Raw genomic sequence first — 21273 nt, 5'->3', positions numbered from 1 at the left:
AGACGCTTACCCCTTGGAAGGAAAGTTATGACCAACCTAGATAGCATATTCAAAAGCAGAGACATTACTTTGCCAACAAAGGTTCGTCTAGTCAAGGCTATGGTTTTTCCTGTGGTCATGTATGGATGTGAGAGTTGGACTGTGAAGAAGGCTGAGCGCCGAAGAATTGATGCTTTTGAACTGTGGTGTTGGAGAAGACTCTTGAGAGTCCCTTGGACTGCAAAGAGATCCAACCAGTCCATTGTGAAGGAGATCAGCCCTGGGATTTCTTTGGAAGGAATGATGCTAAAGCTGAAACTCCAGTACTTTGGCCACCTCATGCAAAGAGTTGACTCAGTGGAAAAGATTCTGATGCTGGGAAGGATTGGGGGCAGGAGGAGAAGGCGACGACAGAGGATGAGATGGCTGGATGGCATCACTGACTCGATGGATGTGAGTCTCAGTGAACTCCGGGAGTTGGTGATAGACAGGGAGGCCTGGCGTGCTGCGATTCATGGGGTCGCAAAGAGTCAGACACGACTGAGTGACTGATCTGATCTGATACATTCTTTTCTGTTGGTCGGGTACTCGTGTCTGCTCTCAGCTGGTGTTCTGCATGCACTTCTGTGTCTGAAGGTGTATTCCTGATATATCTGTGGAGAGAGATGTGCTCCACGTCCACCCACTCCTCTGCCATCTTGTTCTCCTCCTCTGACCATCCTATTTTAAACTGCACTCCCCCACCCCCCAACTCCCCTGACCAACCAACATCTTCCTTAACTGCCCATCTTACTTTACTTTTGCCCATGGCACTTATCAACTTCTAACCTACCATATAATTTACATACTTATTACTATGCCAATCTGTTTAACTTACTAAAAGGTAAGCTTGATAAAGGCAGAAATCTTTTGTATATTTAGTCATTGTTTAAACCAAGGCATTTAAGATACTCCCTGGCATATTACATGTTCTCAAAAAAATATTTATTGAACGAAGGACTAAAGGAAGAAAGGAACGAGAAACATCACTTGGTCATCTGCAGTAGATTCCACCAAACCCACATTAAGTGGTTAAATAGATGAACATAAAATATCTTTCCAGGAAAATTACACTGTTATATAATTTTGCTTTTCAGACACTCATTAAGTATGAATATGTGTATACTCATCTATATAGAAAGATACTTAGACGTAGATATAATCTTCTACATTAATATATGTAGGTTAGTCCCAGAATTGTCACTGGGTAACCTTGGGCATGTTCTTACAGTTTTAAGCCTCCAATCAACTCTTACATATAAACTGAAAAGTTGAAACTCTGCTTTAGAAAACTATGATTCTTTATTTACAAATACTTATGGGAAAATAAAACGTGATCAATTATTACTTTAAAAAATGAAGCCTATTACCATATATTAACTAGAGTCCAGTAAACAGACATCAAACAAAATTTTGGGAAGAAAGTTTGAGAAAAATGTAAATCAAAATAACACCTTTGTTACAATCATTAAGAAATTGACATAGTCTCAATATCCTCTTCTGAAACTCCATAATTTTAACAGTTTTTAGGAAAGGAAGAAATACATTTTATGCTAACTGGATAAAATGAATTAATTTCAGAGATATTAAAGTGATTTTTAAACATGCCTTAGAATAGAGAAAACACCGAGGAATAGCAATAGTCAAATCGAAGGCTTTTAGCAAAAGAAGGAGGAGAGCACGGCAACCACTCTAGTATTCTTGCCTGGAGAATCCCCATGGACAGAGGAGCCTCGGGGGCTATAGTCCATGGAATCACAAAGTGTTAGACATGACTGAGAGACTAAGCATAGCACAGCAAAGGAATATTGAGCCTGGCAGGCTGCAGTCTATAGGGTCACACAGAGTTGGACCTGACTGAAGTGACTTGACAACCTAACACTGTAACTGAGGCTGTGAAACTATAACTAGGGATCTTGGCTCCTCTGCATTATTCCAGCACTGTTCCTTAGTTAGGATATGGCTGTGATCTTATGCTTACGATGTCTGACTTCTACCCTAGTTCAACATTAACTTAGCTTAGCTTGCTGAATGAAGAAAACTGTTGGTGCTTACTGAGACTGAAGATTAGTTAATTGTTCTATAAACCTCACCCTTGTTCCTTATTCTCCAGAAATAGTTAACCAAAGATTTATGACTTAGATAATGTTCCAATCACAAGTAAGACTTGATAGCTACTTGGAATTGTGCGATCAAGACAATCATCTCTGAAAATAGAAGACAGCCCCCTCCCTATGAGCACTGTAGCCCTTTCCTCTTTCCCCTATGAATCTCCAAGCAAAATCTGGCAAGTTGGGAGCTGGCTTTTTGGAACATACTCCCACCTTTCTCCTCAGAATTGCCAGCCTCCTCAATAAAGCCATATTTCCTTTTAACCAACACTCTCAGTATTGGATTATTGAATGATAAGCAGCTGAACAGGAATTCAGTAACAATATCATTATCTGTGCCATGTAGTATCCTAACTGTTTTAAATATTAGCAATTTTAATTCTTACAGTAAACATATGAAGTAGGTACTACTGCTATCATCTTTTCATAGATAAATAAAATATGGTACAAAATTTAAGTAATCTATCCAAGTTCTCAGCAGTATATGCTTCTAGGCTAGCATATGCTTCTAGGCTGTCTGATTCCAGAATCTGTGCTCTTGTCCCACTGGTACCATCTTTTCATAGATAAAAGAATATGGTACAAAATTTAAGTAATCTATCCAATGATGCTGAAGCTGAAACTTCAGTACTTTGGCCACCTCAAAGAGTGGACTCATTGGAAAAGACTCTGATGCTGGAAGGGATTGGGGGCAGGAGGAGAAGGGGACGACAGAGGATGAGATGGCTGGATGGCATCACCGACTCGATGGACATGAGTTTGAGTGAACTCCAGGAGTTGGTGATGGACAGGGAGGCCTGGCTTGCTGCAATTCATGGGGTCGCAAAGAGTCGGACATGACTGAGCAACTAACTGAACTGAACTGATCCAAGTTCTCCGCAGTATATGCTTTTAGGTTGTCAGATTCTAGAATTTGTGCTCTTGTCCTCCTATCATAAACAGATAGTAGAATGACACTGTGGGAAGAACTACCAAAATTCAAGAAATCCCTGCTTAAATTTTGAATTCAAATAGGAAAAAAATTGTTAGCTAAGGTTTATTGCTGGTTTTGAATAAAGAAATTTATTTCAATATCACTGGTTAAGAAAATTCTGTTTAAGCAACCAACTAATTCATGAACTAAAATTTCTTTTCAAAAGCTACAAATCAATAAATAACTAGAGAACCAACCTATTTTAAATAAGTAAGAAATTAAAAATAATGAAAAGAAAACCTTTTGTCTAATAATAGTAAATAAGAGAGAGTATGTACAAATGCAAAGATAAAAATTGTTTTTTACTATACATTATATTTAAGAATGAAAACTGACAAAATTGTTAATCCTGAGCCATTGATTTACCTTCTAATTTTTACCTGAACCCCTCCAAGGTTTCTATTGTAGGAGAAAACTTTCTTCAGAAAGTATCATCTATCCCAACTAATAATAGGAACCCCTCTGCCATCAAAAAAAAAAAAAAAGTTGTTGTGTTCAGTAGTAAACTGTTAAGAAAAAAAGAAAGAGGGAGAAAAGAAGGATGGTTTGTCAGCAAAAGCAACTTAATGGAATTGTTAAAGAGACTTGGAAAAGGAATGTTTACAAGTAAAATGGTGTAAGCTTAAGACTCCAAAAGATACCAGGACATTCTCTACTGATAGAATATGGAAAAAGAATGTCAAAAGTTTGTTCAATTAGTTACTTTATGTGAAAAGACAATAATGATTGTGAGTAATCTAAATAGAACATAAAGGCAAGGAATAAGAGAAATTTGCAATGATTTAGCTTCTTACTTCTTTGCTCTTTGCAACTTCTGCAATAGCAGCAGTCCTTTGCTTTTCAAATTCATCATTGTCATTTGGAGGTTTGACAGGCATTGTCACTTGTAATGTCTTTCTTCGATCAAGTTCTCTGCTATCCACTTGGATATGAGACACACACTTCTGGTAATAATAAATAAAAACAAAATGCTTCAGTAATATCAGAAGAGATTCAACTTTTTGTAAGAAAGTATATATCTTCAAAAGAAATATCTGAATCACAACAAGTAAGAGCCCATAAAAATATAATTCTAACTAACTGAAGTAACTTTAACTGTAACTAGTAAATGAAAGCTACACTAAATATAGCCATCTAAAAGGGGGGAGCATATTTAAAACATTCATTAAACCAAAAGTTCTAAGTTTCATTTTAGGATGATGATTTAAAATAATTTAAATTTTAAGTCTAGACTATTGCACAAGAAGAAAATTTGGTTTTTTATTAAGAGCTGATTTCCACATTATGCCACAACATCCATGAGGGTTAAGTAGTATAGTTACTTTTACATATAGAAAGATGTCTTTCAACTTATAAACCAAATCAAGAGCTAAAAACATACCCTCTCCCCCAATCAGGCTGCAAAGTTCTGAGATTTTAGTCTCTTGAGACAAATGAAGAAAGCCCTCAAAGTCTAAAAATAAGCCCTGAATTAAATTATCCCTTTTAATCCTAGCAGCAAAACTCCTATAAAATGAACATTTTTCACCTCAGTAATTTTAATGAGGAATGAAAATATGTTTTCAAATAAATGTGTTATGGAAATACAGATGTTCGATAATATACATATAAAATAGCTGATTCCAACACACAGCCAGTATACTCTGTCTTTAACCAATGTACAAGGCTAAGATGCTGAAGAAGAGATTTTCACAATGGACTTCATAAACAAATAACATTACTGAAGCTGTAACTTTTAACATATTTCCTAATTCCAAAATGGATAGTTACTTTTACATATAGAAAGATGACTTTCAACTTGTAAACCAAATCAAAAGCTAAAAACATACTCTCTCCCTCAGTCAGGCTGCAAAGCTGTGGGATTTTAGTCTCTTGAGACAAATTTCAGTAAATCCTAAAGGAAATCAGTCCTAAATATTCACTGGAAGGACTGATGCTGAAGCTGAAACCCCAATACTCTGGCCACCTAATGCAAAGAACTGACTCATTGGAAAAGACCCTGATGCTGGGAAAGATTGAAGGCAGGAGGAGAAGGGGACAACAGAGGATGAGATGGTTGGATGGCATCACTGACTCAATGGACACAAGTCTGAGCAAGCTCCAGGAGTTGGTGATGGACAAGGAAGCCTGCCATGCTGCAGATCATGGGGTCGCAAAGCGCCGGTCACAACTGAGTGACTGAAATGAACTCAAAAAAAAAAAAAAAGAGCTCTATAGAGTATATATACTTCAAATTCTTGAAAGTAATTAAATTATAAGGCTCTGTTAGTAATTTATGAAAGAAATATTATCCCTAAAATGTTTATGAGGAAAGAAAATTTTTGAAAATAGTACTTATTATTTTCAAATATAAGTTAATAGAATGTTTTCATTTTGGGATTTTTCACTATAGAAATGAGAATATCATCAGCATGGATCATGCCTCCTTTTACATTGAATTTCACATGTTCTTAAGCACAATAAAAAATAGCATATGTTTTTAAATACTTTCAAAATAGCCATGATGCAAGCATGAATTACTTAATTTTGAGTTGATGCTCTAAAAAAGGGTTTTGAAGAGGATGCCATTCAACTCATTCTGCTTATTTATTTCCTGATCAACTAGATATGTTTCTCATACCAAATGTTTTAAAATTGTTACTGAGATGTAGGTCTCTGTTTCCTAGCTGCAGTGTTCACAACTTATCTTCACTTTTGAGTCAGCACTCTTGAAGGAAAATAAAGCTCAAATGCAAGGCAGGTTACCAACAGCTAAATTTTAGTAGCATCATATGATGCAAGCAGTCAGAGTGATTGATTACTCTTGGATTCTTCAGATATAAAGCAGGGACAAGCTAAGAGAGATTGTTTTGAATGCAATGTGATGTTTAGCACAACCAGAAAGATAAGATACTGGCCAGCTGAGGAGCTCCCTTGAGGTAAGATTCTGCAGCAAGGTGGTTGAAAATTAGGAAATAATTAGGAAATAAAAATGTTTCACTTATGTGAGAAAAAGATGAGGGATGCCTTAGTTGAAAAGGAAAATACCAACTGGAAATAAAATTAAGTCTTTGACTAAGATGGGTCTTTGGATGAAGGCAGAAGAACAGTCTTGGAAGGGACAGCTGGGACAGTAGGTTCTCCTAAAGTGCAATGATGCCTTTCCTTGTTCCAATTTTTTTTGTCTCTTATCAATTCTTTTGTTGATGCTTTTATTTTTCCTCCCTCTTTTTTTTAATGAACAAAGTGAGAAATTATAGCATATTTTTGACTTCTTACATTTGCATTTCTCTCTCTCTCAAAAAACAAAAGCCCTCACCACCATCTTATCTTAGTCTTAAATTGACATCTGGTGTGTCTCTTAGTTCTTTGAATCTTTGGGTTAACAGCACTTCAGAAAAGAATCTACACCAAAACGCTAATTAAAATAAAGGGAAAAAAACATAATTATCAATTTCTTATAATTAATATATTTCTACGTAACTCCTATGACCACTGAGTGAAGAGGTCAGCACAAAACTGAACACAACATGAATATAAATGAAAAATACTTTTTGATGATTAAAATTCATCTGCCAAAATGAAAGTCATTACCTGTCCAAAAGGCACAAAAGGAGGTGGTCCACCTTCGGTTCCAATATTGCTTCTATTGTGTTTTGACAAGCTCTGTGAGAAAAATGAGTTATAAAACAGATTTATACATTAAAAATATATTTAACAACACTTATGCACAAGAAATCCAATTATTTTAGTAGATTCCTAAAACAGAAAAAAAAAAAGCCTATTAATTATTTTAAACTATATAAAACATATGCAGAGTTCAAGAAAATAGCAAAGAGAGATAAGAAGGCCTTCTTCAGTGAACAATGCAAAGAAATAGAGGAAAACAACAGAATGGCAAAGACTACAGATCTCTTCAAGAAAATTGGTGCTATCAAAGGAACATTTTATGCAGGGATAAGCACCATAAAGGACAGAAACCATAAGGACCTAACAGAAGCAGAAGAGATTAAGAAGAGGTGGCAAGAATACACAGAAAAACTATATAAAAAAGGTATTAATGACCTGGATACGGACAATGGTGTGATAACTCACCTAGAGCCAGACAACCTGTGTGTGAAGTCAAGTGAGCCTGAAGTAGCATTACTATGAACAAAACTAGAGGTGATAGAATTATAGCTGAGATATTTATAATTCGAAAAGATGATGCTTTTAAAGTATCAATATGTCAGCAAATGTGGAAAACTCAGCAGTGGCCACAGGACTGGAAAAGGTCAGTTTTCATTCCAATCCCAAAGAAAGGCGATGCCAAAGAATAGTCAAAGTGAAAGTGAAAGTGAAAGTTAAGTTGCTCAGTTGTGTCCGACTCTTTGCGACCCCATGGACTGTAGCCCACCAGGCTCCTCCATCCATGGGATTCTCCAGGCAAGAATACTGGCGTGGGTTGCCACTTCCTTCTCCAGGGGATCTTCCCGATCCAGGGATTGAACCCAGGTCTCCCGCATTAGAGGCGGACGCTTTAACCTCTGAGCCACCAGGGAAGAATATTCAAACTAACACACAATTGCACTCATTTCACATGCTAGCAAAGTAATGCTCAAAATTCTCTAAGCTAGACTTCAACAATATGTAAACTGAGAACTTCCAGATGTTCAAGCTGGATTTAGAAAAGGCAGAGGAATCAGAGATCAAAGTGCCAACATCTGCTGTATTATAGAAAAAGCAAGTCCAGAAAAATATCTGCTTCATTGACTATGCCTTTGACTGTGCAGATCAGAACAAACTGTGGAAAATTCTTAAGAGGTGGGAATACCAGACCATTCTACCTGTCTCCTGAGAAATCTGTATACAGGTCAAGAAGCAACAGTTAGAACCAGACATGGAGCAACAGACTGGTTCAAAATTGGGAAAAGAGTACAATAAGGCTGTATACTGTCACCCTGCTTATTTAACTTATGCAAAGTACATCATCAAAAATGCTGGGCTGGATGAATCACAAGCTGGAATCAAGATTGCCAGGAGAAATACAGCAACCTCAGGTATGCAGATGATGCCACCCTAATGGCAGAAACTGAAGAGGAACTAAAGAGCCTCTTGATGAGGGTGAAAGAGGAGAGTGAAAAAGCTGGCTTAAAATTCACCATTCAAAAAACTAAGATCATGATATCCAGTCCCACCACTTCATGGCAAACAGAAAGGGAGAAAGTAGAAGAAGTGACAGATTTTACTTGTTTTATTTCATTTCTTGGGCTCTAAAATCACTGCGGATGGTGACTGCAGCCATGAAATTAAAAGATGCTGTTCCTTAGAAAGAAAGCCATGACAAACCTAGACAGTGTATTAAAAAGCAGAGGCATCATTTTGCCAACAAAAGTCCATATAGTCAAAGCTACGGTTTTTCCAGTAGTCATGTATGGATGTGAGTTGGACCATAAAAGAAAGCTGAGCATGAAAGAATTGATCCTTTTGAACTGCGGTGCTACAGAAGACTTTTGAGAGTCCCTTGGACTGCAATGACATCTAACTAGTCAATCCTAAAGAAAATCAACCGTGAATATTCATTGTAAGGACTAATACTTAAGCTGAAACTCCAATATGTTGGCCACCTGATGTAAAGATCCAACTCACTGGAAAAGACTCTGATACTGGAAAAGATTGAAGGCAAAATAGGAAAGGGGGCAGTATAGAATGAGATGGTTGGATGGCATCACTGACTCAATGGACATGAGTTTCAACAAACTCCAGGAGACAGTGAAGGATAGGGGAGGCAGGTGTATTGGAGTCAATGGTGTTACAAATAATCAGACAGGACTGAGTCCCTGCATTATATAAAGTATATTTTGCATTTTATGTCAGTTATATTAAAAAGCACTAAGACTAAAGGCAACAATAATATTCAGTTTAATTAAAGAATAATTTAAACTGTATATGAATATCATATTTCTTGATAAGCTGTATTTAAGATGTTAATCTAGTAAAAAAAAAAAACACAAATGCAAAAAATAATCGAGAGGTCCTTTCCCTAGTTTTAATTTAGATATTAAAAAAAAGACCAGCCAAAGCCAAAAAATCAAGTTCATTTTATGCTATGACTTTCTTATAGTTCACATAAGCTGCCAATAATATCATTTTCCAATACACATTATATAGTAAAAAGCATATTACAGGATTTCGACTTTCCATCCTGATGAATGTATAAGAGTCCAGACTTAAATCTCCCTCTACAACTAGGAATATGGTCAACATATAAGAAACAAATGTTTTATGACACATGGCAAGAAGTAATGTAGGACTATAAGTCCAAAGAGAAGGAGAAAAAATAACAGGTGAGCTCTGCCTTTCTGTTTGAGACATGATGCAGACAGAGAGCACAGAAAGTTACGTTGAGAAAATCAGTCTCATAGCTCAAGGTGGACTGAAATAATTGGAAGCCCTGGGGCAGAGGCTTGAAAAAGAGAGTCCTGTGAGGAAAAAATGTTCCAGAAACCTTCACAGGATCTCCCGTAAGTCACTGCTGAGAACTAGGTTGAGCAAAAAACAACTGCAAGTTACAGGTTTCCATTTATACTATAATCAAACAGAATAAAACATTTAGGGATACACTTAAACAAATAAGCAGAAGTCCTATGCAATTAAAATTACAAAAGATTGCTAAAAGAAATTAAAGAAGATACCAATAAATGAAAAGACATGAGAGGGTCATGACTTGGAAGATTTAATGTTAAGATATTAGTACTATTCAAATAGGTCTAGAGATTCACTGTAATTCCTATTAAAATTCTAAGAATATTTTTTGCAGAAATGGAAAAATCCACACTAAAATTCATATGGGATCTCAAGGGACCCTGAATAGTCAAAATAATCCTGAAAAAAGCTCATACTTTTCGATTACAAAACTTACTAAAAAGTTATAGGAATCAAAACAGTGGCAATAAGACAGACTAACCGAATAAAGAACCCAGAAATAGATTCTTGCATGCATTTTGTTGTTGTTCAGTTGCTCAGTTGTGTCCAACTATTTGCGACCCCATAGACTGCAGCACGCCAGGCTTCCCTGTCCTTCACTATCTCCTGGAGTTTGCTCAAATCATGTTCGTTGAGTTGATGATGCCATCCAACCATCTCATCCTCTGTCGCCCCCTTCTCCTCCTGCCTTCAATCTTTCCCAGCATCAGGGTCTTTTCCAAGGAGTTGGCTCTTCACATCAGGTAGCCAAAGTATTGGAGCTTCAGCTTCAGGATCAGTCCTTCCAATGAATATTCAGGGCTTATTTCCTTTAGGATTGACTGGTTTGATCTCCATGCTGTTCAAGTCAAGTGATTTTTGATGAAGGTGATAAGGTCATTCATTAGGGAAAGGAGAGTCTCTTCAACAAATGGTGCTGGGAAAATTGGATATCCACATGGAAAAGAATGAAGTTTTACCCTTTACTTACACCATGTTTAAGAATTAGTTAAAAATGGATCAAACACTTAAATTTAAGAGCCAAAGAGCTAAACCATTAAACTTTCACAAGAAAACCCCACTGCTTCCAAAATTAACTCTATGGTTTATGATTTTCATGTATACATTTGATTTCTATGGGTATCACCTGCCAGATGCTCAAGTAATTTGAACGCTCCATGATCTCTCCATCACTATGGTTACCAAAATCAAAAAACTACAAAACCAAAGAGAACTATTATCATATTAAGATGTTTTCAAACTTTTTCATGTAAATTTTTACTGCCCTCTAAAAAGAAATACTAGGGCTATTTTTTTTTTTTTTTCCCAAAAGTTTTTAGAAAGATATATTAGGGCTTCCCTGGTAGCTCAGTTGGTAAAGAATCTGCCTGGAATGCAGGGAACCCCAGTTCAATTCCTGGGTCGGGAATATCCCCTGGAGGAAAGTATGGCAATCCACTCCAGTTCTTGTCCCCATGGACAGAGAAGCCTGGCGGGCTACAGTCCACGTGGTCACAAAGAGTCGGATATAGACTAAGTGACTAAGCACAGCACAAAAAGAAATACTAGCATGGCTCTCAGAAAACAAAGTGCAAAAACATATAATAAAACATTACAAGGATAATTGTCAAACTACCACTGATCCATGCATATATGTGTGTGTGTGTGTGTGAGAGAGAGTATATGTGTTTGTATGTGTGTGTTTCCATGTTGGAGATGAGCAATTTCTGAGGAATGTTTGATCTACTTTACAATCAGTGAGGTAGGTTGGTGCAAAAGTAACTGCAGTTTTCCACTGATCAACTTTGCCATTTGATACTGGAATACATGCTTAATTACTAATACTTTTGGCTGGGTTGGAAAAGTTATGTATAATATGTTTGTCTGACTTGAGAACATATTAACACACTTTAAAAAAAATCTCTAAGGATACAATATATCAACTTATAAATGGAAAAGATCACAAGAAATGGGTGAGATTTCTCTAGGAAACTCACAGTTCATAAACTTGGCTATTTATATGAAACTATCAAATCACTTTGTTTATTACATGTAAGACTCAGGGCCATCACTCTAGAGATACAGGAAGGCTCAGATCCATCATAAAGTAAGTTTAACAGTTCTTAAAGCCTATTTTCTGATCCATATGGGCATAACACTCTCTTATAAGACTGCTAGGTGGATTACATGATATACAGATACAAGAGTCCAGCACAAGGTATACACACTGTTCAACAGATATTTGTAGAACTGAATAAAAATAACAAAAACAGGAATTCTGACCTCAAAAAGCCTACAATCAAAGGAGATAAGAAGTAAATATAATTTTATTGCTAGGTAAAAAAATAATATGCTTCTTCATATCATGAATAAAGTAGTCTATGAATTCAATAAAGGAACAAATATTTCACTATGTGAAAAAACAAGCACTTTGAGTTTAAAAGTATGATCGATTCATGTTGATGTATGGCAAAAATCATCACAATATTGTAAAGTAATTATCACCAAATAAAATAATTAATTTTTAAAAATAAATAAATAAAACCAAAATAAAAAAAAGCATGGGGACAATATGGGCATGCATGAATTAGGAGAGAAACTGGGACTACCCTGGTGATCCAATGGTTAAGACTGCCATTCCAATTCAGGGGCCAAGGGTTCAATTCCTGGTTGAGAAACTAATATCTCACATGCTGCACATTACAGCCAAAAAATAAAAATAAATAAAATAAGAATAATAAAATAATTTTAAAAAATAAAAAAGAAACTAAAATCATCCTAAAATTGGGAAAATCTTTCTTCTTTTTCAAAAGACCAATTGAGAAAAGCCTAGAGAATGGAAGAGTAAGTAGTTCCATTTAGCTAAAACAAAACCTTTGTGAAAAAAATGAAGAAAGCTGAAAAGATAAACTAGAACTAGGGCTAGATTATAAATGACCTTGAATCCCCGACTAAGATATGTGAAATAAAAGTTAGGTGTAGCATTGGTCTGAGTTATGTTAAAGACACTCTGGCAGAGTACAATAAATTAGAAGATAGAAAAAGGATATGTGGTAAAACCAGCTAAAAGGCTACTACAAATAGCCCAGGCCAGAGACTTAAACTACAGTAATATCAATGGAACCTGAGAGCAAGACACTGATGAGAGATCTGACTGCAGCTGACCAACAGAACTGGTGGCTAGAAGCAAAGTAGAAGGATAATTATTAGATAACATAGATGACTAGGAGGATGAAGATACTGTTAACATAAATGGTGAAAACATCAACTAATGTGACTAGAAAGTCAAATGCAACAAGAATCCTTTCATTATAGTGAAATTCTAATTTGCTTTCACTTGTATCTATGTGTGTTTATAGATAAGAGAAATACATGTTATTCATACATATGCACAAACACTTGTTTTCTGCAGAAAGAATTAAACACAGGTATATTATACATAGGGATTCCCTGGTGGTTCAGTGGTAAAGAATCTGCCCACCAATGCAGAAGATGTGGGTTTGTTCCCTAGGTCGGGAAGATCCCCCAGAGAAGAAAATGGCAACCCACACCAGTATTCTTGCCTGGGAAATCTCATGAACAGAGGAGTCTGGCAAGCTATAGTCCATGGGGGTCACAAAAGAGTTGAACATGACTTGGTGACTAGACAAAAACAATATTACACATAGCTTATAACTGGTATCCTGGCAGTTTTAAAAACTTGTCAGTAAAGACTGACTTATAAAATATGTAATAAAATATAACAAATATTGAAAAAGGCATCTGTTTTAGAAGAACAATATGCTTAAACAAAGGTAGATAATTTCTATACAGATCACTGTATTCCACTCTATTCAATTCTGGCATAAAGAACTACTTTTACTATTCATTATAGGACGATCCTTTAAAAAAAAAGACTATAATAAAAAGAGCATAATATTTTAAAAGTTCAAACCGTTCTTCTTAGTCTACACTTACTCTCTGTAATTCCCATTTCTCAATAAGGTGTTCTACTTCACCGCCAAGAACTGTGGTGTTAGAGTCATTCAGGAGTAGGAATCCATTCTTTATATCCACAGTGCCTGAGAGTTTAACTTTAGTTCCAGGTGGTGTGTTTAGGCTAAAGCAAAGGAAAAAAAAGGGTTAAAACACATTTAAGCTCCTTCCCCAAACTAGAATTCAGTCCCATACTACGACCTAGTATAATTCTTCAAAATGTACTAATGTGAAAACTATTTTTCAGGTAATGGGCTATATAGTGTGAACAGGTCATCAGGGAGAAGTCACAAGACCAGGTACAAGACTGTCATTTTCTACCTTAATTTTTTTCTACATGTAAAAATATATGGATAATAGAAATCACAGCTCATGAACTTAAAGAGAACAAAAGATGTGAAAGTACTTCCTTGACTCTATCATGTTGTATAAATGTAAGATTTGCTCTTTTTTCCCCTGAGCTTTACAACCTCATTTTTTTTTTGTTTAGCTTACTTTATTTTTATTTATTTATTTATTTTTTTACTTTACAATATTGTATTGGTTTTGCCATACTTCAACATGCATCTGCCACGGGTGTACACGTGTTCCCCATCCTGAATCCCCCACCCACCTCCCTCCCCATACCATCCCTCTGGGTCATCCCAGTGCACCAGCCCCAAGCTTCCTGTACCCTGCATTGAACCTGGACTGGCGATTTGTTTCTTATATGATATAACCTCATTTTTTTTAAGGTGTTTAAAAGAAGCCTTTTATTAACCACAGACAACTTTTAATACATTATCAATACAAATAGGAAAATGTCTTTTAATGAATATTATATACCAAAAATCTGAAGGTTTTTCTTCATAATGACACAATAAAAAGAATCAAATTTGAAGGAGAAGTACAAAGCAAAATTTTGCAGACACCACTGTCATTTACTAATAACAGTTGAATTATAGTCTAAATTTGCTACATCACCTGGGGAAGAAGGGCAACCATTTTTAATAGAATTTCTAAACTCTTATTAGCACCATTCAAAGCTTATTATCAGCTGTTTATCTACAAACTAACAGGTCAGTTAAGTTCAGTCACTCAGTCATGTCCTACTCTTTGTGACCCCATGAACTGCAGCACGCCAGGCCTCCCTGTCATCACCAACTCCCAGAGTTACCCTAACTAACAGGTCAGGTAAAGCTTTAAAGCAAGTTTTTAGTGCAATGTTTACAGCTCCTTCTTTTAAGATACTTGGAGTCTATGATCTCAAAGGATGTTAAACAATTCTGCCTTGATAATTACAAGGTGTTAACATGTGGAGAGAAATGTGTAATGGAAAGAATTTTCCATTTTTCCAAACTTCATTTTATACTATGTTAAAAAATTAAATTCCAATACAAAGAGATAACAAATCTGTAAGAAACCGAGACCTTTAACATCTATATAAACTACTGTAATCCACATAAAACAATGCTCTTTTTGTTAACCATCCAGTTAAAGATCAAATGAGAGTTATTTACTCTAAAGCATACTGACTTCAAAAGGATTTTTCCATAATAGGTTAACATTATCAGATTTGGGACAAACATTATCATACCATGACCCCTTTTACAAAAACCAGAGAAAAAATTGTTTATCCTCCTACCAGTCTTTCAGTAAAGGAAAAAATGGAAGAAATCCATTTCATCACACAGGTTTATCCTAAAGTAAAAGCATATATACTAAGCCCTTACTGCATAGCAGCAAGGGGTAAAGAACTGCAAAGAGGTATAAAGATAGTCCTAAAGCACTTAGGATAAATTAGAAAATCATGCTGAAAGGCTTTCATATTGTCACATTTTTAAAAATTTATAAAATTCACCATGTGGTATGTGTGTGTGCGTACTAAGTCACTTCAGTCATGTCTGACTCTTTGCAACCCTATAGATTGTAGCCTGCCAGGCTCCTCTGTCCATGGGATGCTCCAAGCAAGAATACTGGAGTGGGTGATAGTGCAAAAGCAAATCAATTGGTGGGGGGATGGGGGGAGCATGGGGGGGTGGTTCAGGATGGGGAGACACATGTTACTCCCCAAGATGGGGCACACCCTTGGCTGATTCATGTCAATGTATTGCAAAAACTACCACAATATTGTAAAGTAATTATCCTCCAATTAAAATAAATTAACTATTTTTTTTAAAAAGCAAATCAATGAAAGCATTGGTATCTCTGGTTTATTTTGAAGAAAAATGGTTGAAAAAATGGTCATTAACAAGAAGACACAGAATATGCCTATTTTTAAGGTTTCAAAGATCCCATACAGAGTAAAACATTATTTGGTAAAAATTATCCTGAGGACCCCATGCTTAATCATTCTTATTCATTTTATGTAACTTAACAAAACAAATGGTCATGGACAGTCTAGCCTAACTTAACTCTTAGGTAGAGAGCTATATGGTAATAAATGTAGGAAACTTTGAACAATGCCTATCAAACTTCAAAATCAGCAACAACTGAATACAGATACACTAAGTGAAGTTTTTCCCAGTTCCAGGTAAAGAGCAGATATAGATTTTCTAACTCTATAGTCATCATTTAGGGATAAATTTTAAAAAATAAGCACCAAGAATACCAGGCTGCCTTAACCTATAAAGAAATTATTAATGAATTACAATATTTGCATAAAACCAATGTGTTCTATAGAGCCATTTTTAGCCAATAATTTCTAACACATTGATAAAATTGGAAAGTGTAATAAAAATGTAAAAATCACTAATTAGCAATATAAGAAACTACATAAGACCTTAAAAAGTAGGAAGCAAATTACAGGGGCATTTTCATCATGATAATATATTTTTAAAACCAAAACCTAATGTGAAAGCAGATAATGAGTTATCTTTATGTAAAATGAGTGTACCTTTCCAAACTCTTTCTCTAATAGGTTAAGAGGGAAAAGATAGTGAATTATTTGAAGTCAGACATACAATCTCACTAGGATAATTGAGAAAGAGTTATAGTCACTGAATTACAATTCTATTCCCATAAAAGAATAAACAGGTGCTAAAATTTTAATAAAATTTTTATTATATCACCTTCAGGGTCATAACTTACTCAGAGAGCATACTGCAATTTAACTACTACTTGATTGGCACTCCAAAGTTCCTTTATTCTCTCTCTTCATTGAAATTAAAAAAAAAAACCACAGGAAGAAGTGAGGCTGGAGGTACGATAGATGAGTAGAAAGAAGCACCCCTAGAGAAATGCGATGCCCAGTGGAGAAAACACATTCTATACCAATTCCTGGTTTATCCTCCCTAGTGAGTTACAACCACTAACCACCAAACTTATTTTAAAAATAGTTTCCCAACTTGTTCACATGGGAGAACACTTCTGTAAGCTACTGTTTCTATAGAACCAAAAGTAGTCATGCTGTTTCAATGATGAGCAAATGAGAAAGAAGCAATATTTTTTCTCAATTGTCAAAATGTAATAAATTCAACAAAAGAAAATGGTGAACAGCATAAGAGACCCTCTTCTCTGGGCCGATCTTGTGCTTTCATTTACCACAGAAAAATATACAGCAGTAAAATGAGAGAATGAGCCATTACATAGCGAGTCTTCCTACTCAGTCATTTCTGAACTCCTTTGGAGTTCACTAAATGTGTCAAAGGAGGAAAGCTTGTACTTCTCCATAAAAGTAGGAATCATTCTACTCTTCAAAGAAATGACAACATAATCACAAAGTCAATATACCCCACTTTGTATATGAAAATCAGCATTTTAGACAAATATATATATACTATCTTCTAAGGAAGGAGCCTCCCTCACAAGGAGCCTCCCTCACCAAAGGCAGACACTAGCTGAAGGAAGAAAAAAAGAACGAGATCACTGAATGTGGAATACAAGGCCTCAACCTACCATATTTCCTCCCATATACCACCATGCCAATCACCTAAGCTCTTCTAAGTGTAACTTTTCACTCATCTGTTGTCAGGGTACCCTGTCTTTGCATGTGCTATCCCCCACCCCAATCTCTCTCAAAATACCTATTCATATTTTAAGTCTTATTCCTGGCTCCCCTAGGTACAGGCAGTTTCCTGAACTCCTATTCATTTTAGATTATATATATATATTATAATCTGTATGCTGTGTGCTTATCTCATTGCCATATAAGCTGCTGCTACTGCTAAGTCACTTTAGTCGTGTTCGACTCTGTGCGACCCCATAGACGGCAGCCTTCCAGGCTCCCCCGTCCATGGGATTTTCCAGGCAAGAACACTGGAGTGTGTTGCCATTTCCTTCTCCAATGCATGAAAGTGAAAAGTGAAAGTGAAGTCCCTCAGTCTTGTCCAACTCTTAGCGACCCCATGGACTGCAGCCTACCAGGCTCCCCCATCCATGGGATTTTCCAGGCAAGAACACTGGAGTGGGTTGCCATTGCCTTCTCCACCATATAAGCTACTTGGGGGCAAAATCTAAATTCTTTTTATCTTTGACCCTTCAGCACCAGATAAAAATGTTAGAGCAAATGCTTGGGCAAGAAAGAAGTATGGTCTCAGTATTAATATTAAATGGAAAAAGCACAAAAGACCCTGAGCAGCAAACATAAGCATATAAAATGACTAAGAAAAGAAAAAAGGGAGGGGGACTGTTTGCAAATGTCCAATGAAAATTCCCATCTCAGAAAAAAGAGTTCAAACGGATCTAATGGAGACACTAAGAATAATGGAGACACTTTCCCTTGCTTCTCACTGCTTTTTTCCCTTCCAACAGGCATGACTCTAAAAGCCTATTATAAAAACAGGCAAAAGAAGGATTTGGAAATTTTTCCTTACAGAGTTATTCCTCCTCTTAGAAAGTGGAGCAACATACAAATCTCTCTAGCTTCAATCATTTCCCCCAAGAAAACTCATTTGCCTATAACTTTTCTAAACTACTAAACAGTGTGATGGACACAACTAACTGTCAAGGAAGAAACTGTAACATATTTAAAGAAATTTGGCTCAGACTGTAAAGTGTCAGCCTACAATGTGGGAAACCTGGGTTCGATCCCTAGGTTGGGAAGATCCTCTGGAGAAGGAAATGGCAACCCACTCCAGTACTCTTGCCTGGAAAATCCCATGGAACGGAAGAGCCTGTTAAGCTACACTCCATGGGGTCACAAAGAGTCAGACATGACTAAGGGACTTCACTTTCACTTTCTGTTCTGAAAATTTTTAACAACCTAAAATTTAGTGATAAAATTGACAAGATTACTTTCCATGTAAGAACACCTTAAATTTCTGTTTTTGTTATTAATATTAAAGCAACTAAATTCAATTTAAACTATTTCTCTTTACAGATATAGTACAAACTCTCTAATTTATACTGAGAAACTATAACATGTACTTAAGAGTTCATTCCCTCTTTTTAAAGGTCTTAGAAACAAAATCCATTGTGAATTGTACCTTTAAACACAACAAATATACACAATAAAGAGCCAATTACCTTATTTTTGACAAGTAACTAAATTCTACTGCTGTGCAACTTATATGACCATCAGTCATCTGTAAACGCAACATCCTTGGTGCAGCCTGAGATTCTTCATTATCCTTTGGTGCAGCAACATTGCGAATTTTTTGAATTTGCAAAACACATGGACCTTCAAGCTGTGAGAAGACAAAGGAATAAATATCACCTGTAGCCACAGCACTGTTTTCACTTTAATCTTTCTCTTTTCCTTAATGGTTATACTTTATTATTTAAAATGATATTTCAGTTAAATAACTCAAAATTTAAACTGTTACATACATCAGGGTTTTTTTTTAATTTAAAGATAAAACTTCAAAAAGGTCTTTTGAAGGATTTTTTAAAATATAATTCTGAATTAATTTTCAGAAAACAAAGGAAAAAACGTTAGGGAAAAAGTTATTTTCTGAATTAATGTTATATTAAAAGATGTTTTTCATCTTATGTGCTCTAAATTGTTCACATATAGTCTCCCTTTTCCACCCGTGTACATTAACAGACATTCTGGAATTAAAGACGTTGGCAATTTTTTAAGGGATATCAACTTCACAACAACAGTGGAAAGGACTGTTTTCTGTTCAAAAGTATCAGGTTTAAAGTATACTCTTGGGGGGAGGGGTCACAAGATGGCAGAGAAATAGGATGGGGAGACCACTTTCTCCACTATAAATTCATCAAAAGATCATTTGAATGTTGAACAATTTCCACAAAACAACTTGGGAATGATCGTGGAGGACACCAGACACGCAGAAAGGCAGCCCAATCTCTTCAAAAGGAGGTAGGAGAAAATATAAAAGGCAAAAACAGAGACAAAGGATTTAGGGAAAGAGATCCATCCTGGGGATGGAAGTTTCCACACAACAGGAAACCCTCTCACAGGCATGTCAGTGGGGAGCTTTGGAATCTGAGGGCAATGTAACAGGAGGAAAAACACACACACACACACACACACACACACAGAATATGCACGTAACCACAACTACCAATGGAGAAGCAGCTCAGACACTTGCATCCGCCAGCAGTGAGTGGAGGCTGGGCAGAGAGGCATGGGCTGCACTGTCGATCCTTAGGATGAGGACTGGGCTTGAATGCCCTGAGGACAATCTGAGAGGGCCAATGTGACATAGCAACCCAAACCGTGCCATTGCCAGGGAGACAAAAAAAAGGAAAAAGGACTTATCCCTCTAAAGGTTCTGACTCCTTATGGTGACCCCTGGCACACTTATAGAACAAAGGCTTGTGCCCTAGCAAATACCGAAGGAGAACAAGCCAGCTGCTGTTTAGGGCCCTCCCTCCCTGGAGGCAGAGATACAAGTGTGTGACAGCCAGAGCTGGAAGGCAAGGGGCCACTGCAATCTCAGCGCCAGAGACCACATCTTCCACCAAACTGTGAGCAGGCTGCCAGTTGCTAACCACATCTTCCTGGGATCCTGGATGGCTGACATCTGCCAGGAGGGTCGAGCCTGAGATCAGCTCCCCATAGGAGACACATGGCACACCTGGGACAGTGCACTTACCAAGCAACCAGTCACCTGAGCTGCCTGGACCTGGAAAGGGCACAAAACGTACAAACCAACTGCGTCTGTGCCTTTGCAGAGCACCCGAGAACCTCAGTAGCTCAGACCTGCGACGTGTACGAAACACAAGGTCCACTTGGGACAGTGCCCTTGCAGAGCACCCTGGAGCCTGAACAGTGTGGACCGCAAAGTACATGCCACCTTCGCCTGTGGCAAACCAACTGTGGTCCATCCACTGTGAGCACTCCCCACACGTGCCAGAGGTATCAGTTTGCAGTGTCCCTCCCTCTCCACAGGACGACTAAACAAGTGAGCCTAAATAAGTGGCCACCTTCATCCACTCGTATAAGGGCAGAAACTAGACACTGAAGAGACTTGCAAAAGAAGAAGCCAAAATAAACAAAGAAGGGGGAACTGCCTTCAACAGACTAAAACCCTTCAAGTAATGCTGAGACTCCACATTTTTCCCTGGTGGCTCAGACGGTAAAGCATCTGCCTGCAATGCGGGACACCTGGGTTCAATTCCTGGGTCAGGAAGATCCCCTGGAGAAGGAAATGGCAATCCACTCCAGCACTCTTGCCTGGAAAATCCCATGGACGGAGGAGCCTGATAGGCTACAATCCATGGGGTTGCAAAGATTCGGACATGACTGAGTGACTTCACTTGTAGACCTTGAGAAGAAGTACAAGCCAGAACAATGGACTATCTGACACTGAACTGACCCCACACTGCCCACAACAGTGCCAGAGAAATTCCTAGATATATTTTTACTATTATCACTTTGTAATT

General features: G+C 36.9%; 1 protein-coding gene across 6 annotated transcripts in view; it reads right to left on the bottom strand.

The window, feature by feature from the left end:
• The window catches only part of TDRD3 (tudor domain containing 3), a 216896-nt gene that overhangs the window by 97895 nt on the left and 97728 nt on the right, over nt 1-21273 (bottom strand). For 5 of the 6 annotated variants that reach the window (XM_006059568.4, XM_044926880.2, XM_045162429.1 and 2 more), the window contains 4 exons: nt 18946-19106; nt 13483-13624; nt 6676-6747; nt 3897-4046 (listed from right to left, as the gene is read on the bottom strand). In XM_006059568.4, the coding sequence (XP_006059630.1) occupies nt 3897-4046; nt 6676-6747; nt 13483-13624; nt 18946-19106 (525 nt within the window). The remainder of the gene's footprint in view (nt 1-3896; nt 4047-6675; nt 6748-13482; nt 13625-18945; nt 19107-21273) is intronic. The other variant, XM_044926882.2, reaches the window with a different exon arrangement.

The sequence above is a fragment of the Bubalus bubalis genome, chromosome 13 (assembly GCF_019923935.1).
Source record: "Bubalus bubalis isolate 160015118507 breed Murrah chromosome 13, NDDB_SH_1, whole genome shotgun sequence".
Taxonomy (NCBI): Eukaryota; Metazoa; Chordata; class Mammalia; order Artiodactyla; family Bovidae; genus Bubalus; species Bubalus bubalis.
Note: the sequence above shows the minus strand (reverse complement) of the source record. Positions and strands in the feature narration are given on the sequence as shown.